This window comes from Vipera ursinii (genome assembly GCF_947247035.1).
Source record: "Vipera ursinii genome assembly, chromosome: 4".
NCBI lineage: Eukaryota > Metazoa > Chordata > Lepidosauria > Squamata > Viperidae > Vipera > Vipera ursinii.
This window is the reverse complement of record NC_139514.1, coordinates 97596707-97612390: the sequence shown is the minus strand read 5'-3', so window position 1 is coordinate 97612390 and position 15684 is coordinate 97596707. Positions and strand designations below refer to the sequence as shown.

General features: G+C 39.7%; 1 protein-coding gene across 3 annotated transcripts in view; it reads right to left on the bottom strand.

The window, feature by feature from the left end:
* TPP2 (tripeptidyl peptidase 2) overlaps nt 1-14931 on the bottom strand; it is a 53174-nt gene extending 38243 nt beyond the window's left edge. For all 3 annotated transcript variants that reach the window (XR_014492401.1, XM_083361688.1, XM_083361689.1), the window contains exons 1-6: nt 14728-14931; nt 8232-8360; nt 6762-6857; nt 4317-4421; nt 2676-2800; nt 1304-1467 (exon numbers count right to left, since the gene is read on the bottom strand). Coding sequence is in view for 2 of the 3 variants with exons in the window: in XM_083361688.1 (XP_083217814.1) it covers nt 1304-1467; nt 2676-2800; nt 4317-4421; nt 6762-6857; nt 8232-8360; nt 14728-14892 (784 nt within the window). In the remaining variant the exon portion in view is untranslated. The remainder of the gene's footprint in view (nt 1-1303; nt 1468-2675; nt 2801-4316; nt 4422-6761; nt 6858-8231; nt 8361-14727) is intronic.
* Between the last annotated feature and the right edge of the window lie 753 nt (nt 14932-15684).

Sequence of the window (15684 nt, the reverse complement as noted above, 5' to 3'; positions counted from 1 at the left end):
TCACAATACAGGTATGTGTCATGGCTCAAACAAAGGACATTACTAAGGGTCTCTGGAAGACAATTGTTTAGGCTCACCAGGATATAAAAGCTTACACAACTTTTGGCAAAGAGTTAGGGATCCACCAGTTCACTGTCAGGCAGAGTCTGTACAAATGGGAGGCAATGCAACATCAATGTTATTCTCCTCAGGAGAGGCGGACAAATTAAGATGACACAATGAGCAAGGCAAGACTTTGGGCGTCTCAAAGAAGCCTTTATCGTTTTGGGATAAACCTAATTGGAAAACTTATTTTTGGAGGAAGGAGCACACAGCAGACATTAGGGGGAAGGGGGCTAAAACATATCAACAGTTGCAGTAATTGAGGACGTCTAGTCTAGTGAAAAGAAGGACTAGAGACAACATGATAGCAGTGTTCCAATATTTGAGAGGCTGCTACAAAGAAAAAGGGGTCAACCTATTTTCCAAAGCACCAGACGGCAAGACAAGAAGGAATGGTTGGAAATCAACCAAGGATAGAAACAATCGAAAACTAAGGAGAAACTTCCTGACAGTGAGAACAATAAACCAGTGGAATGGCTTGCCTTCAGAGGTTGTGGGTTCTCCATCACTGGAGGCTTTTAAAAAGAGACTGGACAGTCACTTGTCTGGAATGGTATAGGGTCTCCTGCTTGAGCAGGGGGTTGGATTAGAAAACCTCCAAGGTCCCTTCCAACTTTATAATTCTGTTAATTTAAACATTATACAGTAATTTAGTGAACATTCATCTACTAATCTGTAAATCTGGGTTACAAAGTCTTTCCAATCTTGAACCAACATGGTTTCACTCTTTATGTTTGAACTCTATCTATCAATGAAAAGACTGATCAATCAAGGTTTAATGTTGACTTTTTAAAAACGGATTATTTATTCTAAGTAGGATAATACATTTTTGTACTTTTTTCTCTTTTTAGCTTTTTTTTCTTATGTTTGTATTTCTCTTTAATTATCAGTTTCTTTTTAAAAATGTTTTCTTTATAAATACAATTACATGATGCTCATAATTACGTAATATATAAAGCATTATATTACATATATATTACATTTTCTAATGCAAGACTTTATGCAACCCAAGCAATCTGTAATTAAACTGTTTTCAATCTTACTTAGCCTATGATTAAAACATTACTGTACTGTAAGTTCATAACTGTGTTTTGCTATTATCAAATATGTATTTGCTTTTAAAATTTAAGACAAGAGTTTTCTTTCAGATTAAGACAAACTATATATTTAGTACATATATTTTAGAACTTTGTAGTCTTACCTCCACTTGTCACAATCGAAAGCAAATTGCCTTCATCATAAATATTGACAGAGTAATTTAACATTTCTGATGTTCCAAAAGATCCATATTCTTGACCTTCTCTGTAGTTCCGTAGAACAGTACAATTAGAAAGGTCACCAGTTTCATTTGAATCTAAGCAAGCTCTGTGGAAAAGGTGCATAAAGACAGATTGATTCTCAGTTCTTCCCTCTTATGAAATTGTATGTTTCTCTCAAATGCTGTATCCCATTCGGACACAATAGCATTTTTCATATTTGTTTACTAATGTGATCCTGCTCACGATTTTAAGCCTCATGATCAGCTGCACAAACTAAATTCAAAATTGATTTTAGCTGTGCAAATTCAAACTGCTACTTTAAAACAGAAGTATACTCCCAATCTGTAACAATCCTCATACAATTACACTCAGATTTGAATTAGCAAATATACTAAATCAAATGTTAAATTTTATTTTTCCTCAATTGCTTTCAAGATAGAATAATTTCATTGTGCATCTTTATTATTACTATCATTATTACTATGTAACAGGTCATTAGAACGTTATCTAGACTAAGATATAATTTACTGACAACCTACAGCAGTAATATATACTAATTGTAATGAAAATGTATAATTTAGTGAGATCCTCAGAGTAAACAAAATCTAAATGATGCCTATGTTATCAGTTTATGATACCTACTAAATATGACATACTTAACCCAATCCAAAAGAAAAAAAACTACTAGTCCACTCTGTAGTGAATGATTAAATTAATCCTAACCCTAGCCCTAATTCTGTATGGATTCAGATAAGAATCAAGTACAGTGAATAATTAACAGAACCTTAGGCTTCATTGTACTTTATAAGTAAACCCTATTTGTACATTACAAAATAAAAAGGGCTTAATAATGTTTTAAATTTTTTGTGGAAATCTAAAAAACAGGGCCATAAGTGCAGAAAAAAGCCTTTCTTTCTTCTCTAAAAAAAAATTAATTGAATTTTTGAAATCACTGCCCTGAATACAGGAAGAACAAACGTTTAAAACCATAGTTTTACTTTTTTCTAAAAATTAAAACAAGTAATTTGGCAAATTTTAACCAGAAAAAATGAACACAAACAAACACACTTGCGAAATTGAACAACTGACAATACTATATGGAGGGTGCAGCAACCATTTCTGTGTCCTGTGGTAACTATCCAAAGGCACTATTATTATTATTACACAACAGAGTTGGAAGAGACTTTGGCAGTCTTCCTAGTCCAACAGTAAAGGGAAAGTTACACCACACTTACTTTTCCTTTAACTGTTTTTTTCACAGTTAAAGTCTAATTAAAAATGAATTGGTATTTTAATATAAAGGGGAAAAAATACCTCCAAGTTTCACCATCGTGCCACACCAAGCAGTCATAAACAGGGCCAGGATCATTATATTTTTTCTCAAAAGAGTTTAGCAATTCCACTTGACTCTGAAGCTCTTCCTTCATTAATTTGTTTTCCTGGAAAATAAAGTGTCCCATGAAAAAGTATGCTAAAATAGACACACACCCCTACAGAGAAAAAAGATGATATGCTCCTCTCTCACTGCAATAAAAATTACAGTGTAGCGTTATACTGCACCCAGTAGCAGTTCATCCATTACTTATCTGCATCAATTGGAATGCTCATTTGAATCTTCATCCCTGTTGCCTGAAACCATCCACTCATTAACAGCAAGTTTATAGCTTGCTGTTTTATAGCTATTGGACCCAGTTAAGATATTTATTGCTATGCCACATACACTATGTGCTTTATGCCTTTGCCTAAACTTGTCTTTTTTATGGTTATTGAATCAGATATTTTATTTACTCAGATACAAGCAACTCATATTTGAAGTATTTTCTTTCAATATTTTACTGTATGTTACTTGCAGCTGCACTGCAATTGTTACATTCATATTTCTTTCTTTCTCCTTTACAGAGTTTATAAGCTGCTCTAATCAATCAAACCTGAGTGGTACTGTATAAAACTCCCTAAATCCATTATGTGGATTAAAAACAGATTAAGATTAAAAATAATTGTTAACTTGTAAAACATTCATATAAAAACGGGTATTAACTTTCCAGACTAAAACAAAACTGACTTGTCATCTGGAAAGATACTCCCAGCAGCCTTGGCCCCAAGGCTTGATGAAATAACTAATTTTTCAGACTTTCTAAAGGCAAGAAGGGAGGAGGCAAATTAAGCAGTGATATGTGATTTTGTCTCTTCTTCTCACCTATATATTTTATTTGGGGCGATGTCACTTTTAATTACAACCCTGGGGGAAGGGACTGCCTTTTTATTACTCTGTAAGTAATCCTAGAAGCTTTTTTTTCAATTGTGGAAAAAGATATAAATGCTTTGAATAATTTTTTAAAAAGTATTACCCTACAGCAGGGGTGTCAACCTGCCGGCCCATGGGCCAAATGCATCATAGCGAAACCGCGCCACCCCATTGCCGGCAATGGCAAAAAAGTTGCGATATATTGCGACACGTCATGTGATGTTGCGAGTTTGACACCCTTGCCCTACAGGTATTGAAAGCCCTTTGAATTTGAGCCTAGTTACAGCCTGGGCTTTAACAGAATAAGTTCTGTAATTATAACTCTAGAGAAAACAAACTTATATTTCATGTGCCTACAATCTTAAGCTATTAAAACTCCAAAGCAGAGTCATCTGGGTGCTCACTATACAATAAAAGGCAAGGCAATTCAAGACAATTCCAAATGTTCAATGGCATTGAGAAATTTAACCTGAATATCCCTTCAAACAAAAATATTGTCAGCTCATTGTAATAAATAATTTTAAAGTGTAAGTAATTTAAGGAAAGCATTCATAACGAGAAACCAGCCTTCAGATTGTTTTAGACAAATTGCCATTTGTGATTATGTTACGCAGAAGTAATCTTCCATATGTGGGTCTTACTAACTAGTACTTTGCAACTATTGTAACCATTTAAGCCTTTTCTTCTAAAAAAGATACTAATATACAAACCTGTGATGGAGAAGTTTGAGCAGCTTCAAATTCTTCTTGTTTCCTACAGGCTTCTGCTAGTGCTAATCTGTGGACAGGATCCCAAAGTTTTTCCTTGCGTTCTTTCTGAAATAAACAAAAAATAACAGATTTTTTTTTAAATATCAACACTCTGTACTATTTTTTACCACAATGAATTCAATATCTTATCTCAACTGTAAACTTTGAAATGGATCGTCTTAATCTTGCTTTTTATATGCATTTTTCAATACTATTTATTTATTTATTTATTTATTTATTTATTAGTTTTTATAAACCGCCCTTCTCCCGAGGGACTCGGGGCGGTGTACAGAGGAAGGAAGGTATACAGATGAACAATAAAAAGTAATAAAAACAATAGTGAAAACAAACTGGGACCCCAATTAACGCTATCATGCCAGGCCGGACTGCTGGAACAGGAAAGTTTTTAAGTCGCGACGGAAGTTTTTAAGTCGCAATACTATAACACTTTATCAATACAGACAAGTAGAAATAAACTCCCAGAATGCTTAAAATGCTGTTGCAAGGATAGTGCTAAAAAGAAGTTTCAGTGTTTTTCTCTTAATTGAAAGTAAACTCAAACACATCAAACAACAGATATTAGTATAAGTACTCCTGGCTTAGTGAACATTTGGTTCAGAAACCATTCAAAATTCTGAACATCTGGGCTGAACATCTGTGTCCAAAGTTATGGTTGTTGCAGTGCCCTCACAGTCATGTGATTGCGATCTGGATACTTGGAAACCCATTCACCCCTACGATTGGTTGCCAAGTGCCCCATGATCATGTGATTATCATTTGAAATTTTCCTAAGCACCTTCCCCAGAAAGTGAATGGGAAGATGTCAAGTATTTCTGTCTGCCAAGAAGATTTCTTCCCATCTCTGGGGCCTTGCTGAAAAAGGCCTGTCCTGAAATCCAAGCAGGATTTTGGCATGGAGTGTTTGCAGCATCAGAAACGAGTCCCCTTCTTGTCTCTGGGGACTGGCTGAAAGGCCTCATGCTGCAAAAGCACTCCATACCCAAAACCTGCTTGGCTTTCAGGACAGACCTTTTTCAGCCAGCCTGTGGAGAGTTCTGGTCCCACGCAGGGCAGAGTCCTGGTGGGCAGCTCTTTGAGAGTGAAAGGGCTGCCCAGCTGAGCATTTCAGCCCCAGATGGGCAGAGTCCCTTCAGCGGGCGGCTGTTTCACTCCATCTCTTTAGCAAACTGGATGATCACTTAATAACCACACCGAGAACAGTGGGATTGTGCTCATTGGACGAAACAGTCACATGGTATCTTCCTTAATGACTGCTTCATTCAATGACTGAAAATTCTGGTCTCAATTGTGGCTGTGAGTCGAGGGCTTCTTCGGATAATGAAAGGAAAAAAGATCATCAACTACCTTTATAGTAACTTTACTTCAGAACACTTCTCACATGCTCTTGCTGATAATGTAAGGCAGACATGTCAAACACAAGGCCCGGGGGCCAGATCCGGCCCGCGAAGTGGTTTCATGCGGCCCGCGAAGCCATCCTGGAAACAGTGAGGGAACGGCCCCCACTGCCTTGGCCCTGGCCTAGAGACCTCCTTCTGCCAAAGACCCTCAAATCTGTCCCATTCCTGCCCAGGCCCCTATAGGCACCCTTGATGCGAACGATGTAGAGCTGGCCATGCCCACCCAGTAGGCCATACGCACTTTAGCCACGCCCACCCAGTAGGCCACGCCCACCCAGGCCATACCCACCCGGCCCCCCGAGGGCAACCGCAATGCTGATGCGGCCCTCAATGAAATTGAGTTTGACACCCCTGATGTAAGGAGTCACAATATTACAGTATGTTTAAAATTCTCCTTGCAGTAGCTATGCAATATTGCATAATCAGCTGATCAATGTGCACACGTGAAAAGATGCTGATGGGAGGGAAATGTAAATTAGAATTATTTTATTCTTTTTTTATTCCTTTTGAAAGGACCAGCTGAACTATGATTCTCCAAAAGAAGTTAAATACTTCTGAAGAACCCAGGTTTTCAATGTATTCCAACTTTAGCAAAAATTTGAGGGGAAGTCACAGCCTTTTTTCCAGGTTCTGTAACAGAAGCTGAAAATCACAAAATCTCATTTAAGAAAAAAAAAAGGTAAAATGGTATTTCATAGCCTTGCTTACATGCTCCCATTTGTTTACAAATTATTTCTGTGTTGAAAATAAATGTAATGTTTAGTTATTGCTTAAATAACAAACTATGGTTTGTATGAGAAATCTTGGGGATGGGAAAAAATAGTTTGCCAGAGGGTAAAGAATAATGAAGTATAGCAGAATTAGAATAGCAATAGCACTTAGACTTATAGAATTAAAAACAATAACCTAAATGTGTTTCTTACTTTTTTTGTGATTCAAAATTACTTCAAATACAATTTAGGTTAGGATAAAGGGAATAAAATAATACCTGTATTCTCTCTTTAAGTGCTTTAGGATAGAAATCATAACCATTTTTTAAGCCAATGTGATATTTTCCTGAAGGATTTATCCAATTAGCTGGTATCTAAAAAAAGGAAAGAAAAGAGAAACATAAATTGCATTTGCTTTGTACAAGCAATCACTGATATTATTTATAATAGAACTATTAACCTTAGCTACAGTTGATTTCTATGCATATATACTCACAAGTTAACATCACTACATTCAACGTTTGCTCACCCTTAGAAGGCATGCATAAATTGCAGAAGTTTACTAAGTTTTCAGTCTACATACAAAGTGATATTTGAGTTGTTTTCCTCTTTCTGGTATGTTCTGCTTGTAAACAACTGCACTATTATGTAAGCTCTTCACATAAAAGCTTTACAATATCAAATCTATGGTTGACTGGATGAAAAAGAAAAAAATGTAACCATCGTTCTTGACAGGAGGGTCATAGTACACTGTAAAAGAATCCCGTTCCCCATCTTCAGGGATCTTTTAGGTTGGAGTTGCACACAGGTTAGACACTATTGGCTAGAGTTTGTAACTACAAAGTCTGTAAATAGAGGACTGTATGCACTATATATGGCTGAAGCTGCAGATAACAGCCTTGGTGTACTATATTGAGAAAAACTTTCAATTAAATTACAAATAGTAAGGTAGAGGTAAAGGTTCCCCCGCACATGCGTGCTAGTCGTTTCCGACTCATCTCCGTTTCAAAGCCGAAGAGCCAGCGCTTGTCCGAGGACGTTTCCGTGGTCATGTGGCCGGCATGACTAGACGCCAAAGGCGCACGGAACGCTGTTACCTTCCCACCGTAGTGGTCCCTATTTTTCTACTTGCATTTTTACGTGCTTTCGAACTGCTAGGTTGGCAGAAGCTGGGACGAGTAACAGGCGCTCACTCTGCTACGCGGCACTCGGGATTCGACCTGCCAAACTGCCGACCTTCTGATCGACAAGCTCAGCGTCCTAACCCACTGAGCCACCGTGTCCCTGATATAAATTACAAATAGGTACTATGAAATGCTTTTCTCTGAAAGGTAATTACAGGCCCTTTGGAAAACATGAGGATGCAACTGTCTGCAACTCTTTAAGCTAAGATATATATTTTCTTAAAGGTTTTGCAGAGAGGTGCTATGAATGCACCCTCACAGGTTCAAAAGCACTTTTTTGTCCCCAGATCCAAACCATTGCACAGCCTATTACAAATAAACATAAGGCTATAAAACATCAGATGACTGTAAATATACTAGTATCAAACATACATTTAATGTGTAAATATTTGTGGAACATTTTTTAAAAATTCCTTTGCTCTTAGACATGATGACAAATAAAGATAAATATGAATGCAACTATAGGGTCAAGATAACAAGTCATCTTAATGCATATACAGTTGAACAATAACTTAAGTTTTGTTTCAAAAGAGGACATCACAATTTAATGCCAAATAATGTTACCTTTAAAATTCTCCCTGAAAGACCAGTAATTTCTCCATCTTTTGGTTCTGTAACAGTTGAAGTATTTACATCCCCACTGCCAGTTGTATCAATTATGTCAACTATCTTGGGTTTTCCATCAGTTGTGATCTAAAAATAATAAAAGCACATATAATCCATGAATATTCTATTTTATAACATAAATAAAACTGCTACATGAGTTGGAATCATGCTATCTGTTATAGCAGACACAACCTAAATTTATTTGATTACATGTAGTTTGGCCTTTTCTAAAGGCAAGCTGATTCACAACACAAACCAGTGGTGGTGAACCTTTTTGAGACCGAGTACCCAAACAGCGTTCCGTGCGCCTTTGGCGTCTAGTCATGCCGGCCACATGACCACGGAGACGTCCTCGGACAAGCGCTGGCTCTTCGGCTTTGAAACGGAGATGAGCACCGGCCCCTAGAGTCGGAAACGACTAGAACGCATGTGCGGGGTAACCTTTACCTTTACCCAAACTTCAACCCAAACCCTACTTATTTATCGTCGGGTGCTGGATGGGCTTGGCCCACTGGGTGGGCATGACTGGCATGGGCATGGCCTACTGGGTGGGCATGGCCAGCTCAACATCACTTGTGTCTGGGGCACTTGTTCGGAGCTGGGCAGGACTGGGGCGGATCTGAGGGTCTCTGGTAGAGGGGGGATGGGACTGGAGCGAGCGCCAGGTCATGGTCCACTGGAGGAGCCTCACTAATACTAAAGAGGGTGGGGGAAAGACATGATATTAAAGGGGGTGGGGAAGACATGATATTAAAAGTGGGGGAAGACATTAAAGGGGGTGGGGAAGTGTGTGTGTGTGTGTGTGTGTGTGTGTGTGTGAGAGAGAGAGAGAGAGAGAGAGAGAGAGAGAGAGAGAGAGAGATCCCCCTTTCTGTAAGTTTGCTTACTTTGCAATGCTTTCCTTTCCCCATACACTTCTGCTTCCCTGCTGGCTCAATCTCTCTTTCTCTCTGCCATTTCTGCCGCCCAGATCTAGGGCTGCAGAGCAATTTCACTCCCCCACCCCCCACAGCTGATCTCGGCAGCAGAAGCGTTTTTGAAGCCTCTGAAACTTGCATCCATGGCCGTGGGGAGATTTTACGATGCTCCAGTGGCCCTGCTAATGCCTCCTTAAGTAACACCAGCTGCCTGCAATTAGTGCAGGTTCGAGTCCCACCAGGCTCAAGGTTGACTCAGCCTTCCATCCTTCCGAGGAAGGTAAAATGAGGACCCAGATTGTTGGGGGCAATAAGCTGACTTTGTAATAATGCCGCTTGGGGGGGGGGCGAAAGCCCTAATAAGCAGGCATATACATAGAATGAAGGCTATTGCTAAGCTTGTAAGCCGCCCTGAGTCTTCGGAGAAGGGCGGGATATAAATGGGATTAAAATAAATAAAATAAATAAATCCGGATGGTCTGAATTGCTGCTGCTAAGCGATGCTGTCATGTGACATTGCACTTTACAACAATGACACTTAGCACAGGGCTTTTCAACCAGTGGTACAGGTACCACCTGTGGTACACTGCCACCTGGCAGGTGGTACGCGACCATCCTAGAAAAGTGGTAATGGGGGAGGGGAATGAGCTGAACTGGTGGCAGCACCACACAAGCATGAGCGAAAGATGGCTGGAGCTGCAGGGCTGTCAGGGCTCAGGGAAAGCACCAGGATCAGTGCTTCTTTGGGGCTGTCAGGGCTCAGTGGAAGCACCAGGATCAGCGCCAGGCTCCAGCTGGAGCTTGGCACTGATCCTGGCGCTTCTGCTGAGCCCAGAAGAAGTGCCGATCAGCTGGAATGTTGCAGCATCTCCAGGGTCTTGTGATTTACATTCAGATGCTTGGTAACTGATTCATATTTATGACGGTCACAGTGTCCCAGGGTCATGTGAAGTGACCAAAACCTGCTGCAACCACCCAGCAGATGGGGGGGGGGAATAAAAACCAAACACCCCCCACCCCACCCCCACTGCCAATCCTGAACAGAAATGCTCACAACAATGAAAACCTCAGATAGGAGGAAGAGCACTGCCGGACAGGCAGGCAGGTGTCTTGCTCGGCTGTGGCTTGGGGGGCACTTTTTTCAGTGCCATTGTAACTTTGAACAGTCACTAAGCAAACTGTTGTAAGTCAAGGACTACCTGTACTTCATCACTTTTTTCCCCTTTTTTTTGGTCATCAAGTTTTTGACACCTTGCTAGGCGACTGGTGGTACTCAGATGTTGCCATTTCCTAAAAGTGGTGCAATGGTTGAAAAGGTTGAAAAGCCCTGACTTAGCAATAGCAATTTCGGTCCCAATTGCCATAATCACCTGAGGACTACCTGCATTTAATTTATTCCCATCCAAACCTTTCTGAAAAAGGTCTTTATTAATTCACAAACTGTTGTGGGATTATGAGACTCTCACAACAGAAAATCCCAAAATTTTGATACAACTATTAAGGCAATCCTCTCCAATCATGGCAATGTTAGCTATTTAAAAGAAATTGTACTTATGTTGGCCATAATACATGCATATTAGACAGTTTGAAATGTAAACATAATAAAAGATAATAAAAGACAAATAAGCATCCTATAAAGAGTGTGGAAGGAATAGGAATTCAAATTACATAAAAGGAAGCAGGTAAACTGGATACTGTCACAAAGAAGACAGTATGGGAAATATACTGGAAGGATACGACAAAGCAGAGGCAGATCTTTATTGGTCAGAATAAAACAATGATGCAAAATTCATTTTAAAAGCAGCTTTAACATCAAAGCAAAATAGCAACTGACTTAACTCAAAATTAAATAATATAATTGCTTTTATGTCAAAACTTAATACAACCAATTATTTAATTTTTGTTTATTGCAACAATCTGTATGCTATCACTGGACTGTAATCATTTATTTATTTATTTATTTATTAGTTTTTTATAAACCGCCCTTCTCCCGAGGGACTCGGGGCGGTGTACAGAGGAAGGAAGGTATACAGATTGAACAATAAAGATAATAAGAAACACTAATGAACACAAACTGGGACCCCAATTAACGCTATCATGCCAGGCCAGCCTGCTGAAACAGGAAAGTTTTTAAGTCGCGACGGAAGGTACGGAGGTCAGGGGCCATCCGGATTTCTGTTGGTAAGGTGTTCCAGAGGGCTGGCGCACCCACTGAGAATGCCCTCCCCCTGGGGGCCACCAGCCGACATTCCTTGAGCGGTGGCACCCTGAGGAGGCCCTCTCTGTGGGAGCGCACAGGACGGTGGGGTGCTGACATCGGCAGAAGGTGCTCCCGAAGGTAGTCCGGACCCATGCCATGTAGGGCTTTGTAAGTCATCGTTAGCACCTTGAACTTCACACGGAAGGCAGCATATATAACAAGAGGCAGACAAAGGCAAAAGCAGAGCTAACCTAGTAATGGACTAGATTTAAAGTTTTAATTTTTAAGATGGCAACAATGAAGGTGAGGATTTTTTTTGTATGCCTTCAAATTTGATACATGGACAACTTTGTTTAATTTTCTTGGTAATATTTTTAATTGGGTTGCCATTGCCTTCTTCCTAGAGTTGAGACAAAGTGACTGGCACAAAGTCTGTAATAATCTAATAACAGTTAATAATATATAACAGTTACACTAGGTTTAATTATATCTTTATATTCAGTGTTTCTTAAATTATATTCTAGGGTACAATTAAAGCCCAATTAATTAATCACTGTTAAATATGTCAAACAGGATAAACACAATTATAGTTACAGAATATTGCACAATCTATGGCATGACAGATCTAGTTTGTGCTTTTTTCTCCTCCCACCTAGGAGGAATTAATTACAGCACGTACATAAAACATTTAATAATATATCTGCCTCAGTTGTTTTTCCCCTGAAATTTGACATCCTTCAGTTTTTACAATCCCATTTGCAACTTCAGGCAGTTTTAAGAGGACCACATATATTTCCTAATTGTATTTTCTACACATGAAGCAACTTCATTCAATAACACAGTATTTTATGTATAATGGAGAGTTTTAAAGAGTTCAGTATTGTAACCTATAATAACAATCATGCTAAGTTATTTATTTATTTTTATTTATTTATTTTATTACATTTATATACCGCCCTTTCCCGGAGGACTCAGGGCGGTTTACAGGGTAATTAAAAACCAAAAATACAAAAGTTAAAAACCAAGTTTAAAAAAGATTAAATTTATCCCTGTATAAATAAAAACCCCAATTAAAATAAATTAATCCTCAGCCTGGGCCAGAGATAAAGATGAGTGCAACATTTTTAATACTTCATTTACAACCCCATTTTCTCTTTACTTAAATACAATGCATAGAACATTCCACTGCACAGGATACCAAGTTAGGAAACTCAAACCACAAACATTAAGGCTGAGCAAAGCATCTGAAAGTTTCTTCACAACATTTGTTAATGTGAACAAAGCCCCTCTTTGAAACACTGAAGCAGCCTCAGGTTTTGCCAAAGGTTATACAGATGTTTATATACAAAGAAAACTTCCACTGGGACTGTTAGTGAAATGAGTATGTGGAAATACATACAAGCCTTACAAAAATGTAACTACTTTAACATTTAAGAGACATGTGGAATTAGGGTTTCCCTTTCAAATGCTTTGTACAGATCTACAAAACATACCTTTTAAAGTATACGGTAATTGAATTCTTATAATCTACTATATATTTAATTTAAAAATATTTTCAAATTATTAGGTTTGTAGGAAATAAGTCTTATTCTTCATATCATCATTGGTGTTGGGTGGAAGACTACTAAGGAATCCTAAAATTACACATTAAAGTAGGAAGTTTGAAAAAACTAACATCAGAAGACAGTAACAAATTACTTCCAGTGCTGTCAAAAATTACATAGATGTATGTCTACAGATGGAGAGCTTCTTTAGTTCTAACTGAATGATGGGGGAATGGAAGGATTTATATCCTTTGCATTTCATCTGGTCATTAGCACTCTGAATTCCATTCAGTTAGATTTGAAGTTTCTTGGATGAAAAGTGAAATGTTTTCAAGGGAAAAAACCAAGGAAGTCCAGTTGCCTTTTGGAAAAGCACCTTGGGACTACAGGTAGTCCTCAACTTACAACCACAATGGAGCCCCAAATTTTTGTTGCTAAGGGAGACATTTGTTAAATGGGTTTTGCTCCATTTTATGACCTTTCTTATCACAGTTGTTAAGTGAATCACTGCAGTTGTTAATAACATGGTTGTTAGTTGAATCTGGCTTGCTCATTGACTTTGCTTCTCAGAAGGTCACAAAATATCATCACATCATCCCAGGAAACTGCAGCCGTGATAAATATGAACCAGTTGCCAAGCATCCAAATTTTGATCATGTGACCATGGGGATGCTACAACAGTCATAAGTGTGAGAAACGGTTCATAAGCCACTTTTTTCAGTGCCATTCTAACTTTGAACGGTCACTAAATGAACTGTTATAAGTTGAGGACTACCTACCTGTGCATGGATATACATTTAGTCATCTGATTTTAAACTGCCTTGAGATTATTTTCACTTTACCTGCTTCAAAGCTACCATATACAGAGAATATAAGTTTATTTATTTGCCATCTTGCGTTCTGCTGCTTTAATTTCTTATGGGGGAATTTCAAAGAAGTTTTTAGAGTTAGATGCCATAAATAATAATAATAATAATAATAAAAATAATCCCATCATTCTAAAGTTGCCTGACCCAAAATCACAAGAAGTGAAAAAAAGAAGATATGAATTAGGTTGTGTCTCTTATCCCAATAAGCAGTTGCCTTTTGAATTAAAACTTCTCCTACAGGAAGAAGTCCCTTAATCCCTTTCCCCAAGGGCGCCTGACACATTTTACACCAAGAAAAACACTCAGCTTTCCTTGTATCTTCTCCATGCCCATTATCTAGCTTTTCCATGTGCTGAACTACAAAGCCTGGCACTGGGCGGTTTGGCAACTGAAGAGCAACAATCGGAGGAAATGCTATGAAAAATCTCTCTCTCTTACACAGTGTTCAATCCAAAGTATAAAGTACTGGTAGTCCTCAACTTCCAACAGTTCACTTAGTGACCATTTGAAGTTACAAGAGCACTGAAAAAAGTGACTTACGACTGTTTTTCACCCTTATGACCGTTATAAATCATGGTCACATGATTTACATTCGGAGGCTTGACAACCGACTCACATTTATGACAGTTGCAGTGTCCCGGGGTCACGCGATCACCTTTTTGCGACCTTCTGACAAGCAAAGTCAACGGGAAAGCCGGATTCATGTTATTAATTTAACAACGGCAGTGATTCACTGAACAAATGTGTCAAGAAATGTCGTCAAATGGGGCAAAACTCGGTGAACAAATGTCTCACTTAGCAACATAAATGTTGGGCTCAATTGAGGTCGTAAGTTGAGGACTACCTATAGCGGGAAAAAGAGAGACAAAGAGATGAAGAAAAAAATACAGTTTAAGGCTAGGGAGGCCTCCACTGGCATCTCACCTGCATGCCCGGCGCGCCGGGATCCACACCCGTGTCTAAAATGGCCAAGAGAACTCCTCGTCCATCATATTCCGGGTACCGGGAAAGGAAGGAGGTAGCTCCGGTTTCCTTCTTGGGCAGAAGCCCTTGGAACGGGAACTGCTCGTCTCCAGCCGACGCCGCCATGTTGAAAACAGGGGAAAGGGAAGGAGAGGTGAAAGGAAACCAGACACGCACCCGACACGGAAAGACAGAAGGAGCCGCGCAGCCCGAGGTGACGTAACGGCTCTTCGAAAGAAACGCTCCCGAAGGAAGGGAAAGGGCGCAGGCTTCTTTTCCCTCCGGACGCATGCGCCGCCGTTCCAGCCAATAGCAACAATAAGCACAGCCCGGTGGGTGCGCTACGTCACGAGCGCTCTCAGCCTGCGAGGGAGATTTGATCGTGCCTGGCTGCTGAAGCAAAACTTGAACACCTCTCAAATTACGTCGCGGCTCGCTCTTGCGTAGACCAATGAGAAAGGGAAAGCCTTTCTTAAAGGGGCCAGCAGTTTAATAATCCTTGGGCTAGCCCAGGGGTCGGCAACCTCGGCTCTTTTATGACTCGTGGACTTCAACTCCCAGAATTCCTGAGCCAGCATAGCATAGCTGGGATTTCTGGGAGTTGAAGTCCACGAGTCATAAAAGAGCCGAGGTTGCCGACCCCTGGGCTAGCCGCTAGCCGCCTCTCTCCCCGCTTTGCCTACTTTCCTGGCTTCCAGTATTGCTGTAGAGTAGACTCACAGCGCTCGGTTTCATCTTATTTCAAACAATGCCAGATCTTAATGCTGTTTGTTCGCTGGTGGGACGGGGATGGTGGTCACTTAGATGGTTTAGAGAAGGAGGTTGAATGCTCGGAGTGTGTACTGGAAAAGGACGGAGACCCAGCTGCAAGATGTGGACGTTCACTGGGAGCCGCTGAGCTAGCCTTGCGCTCTTTTT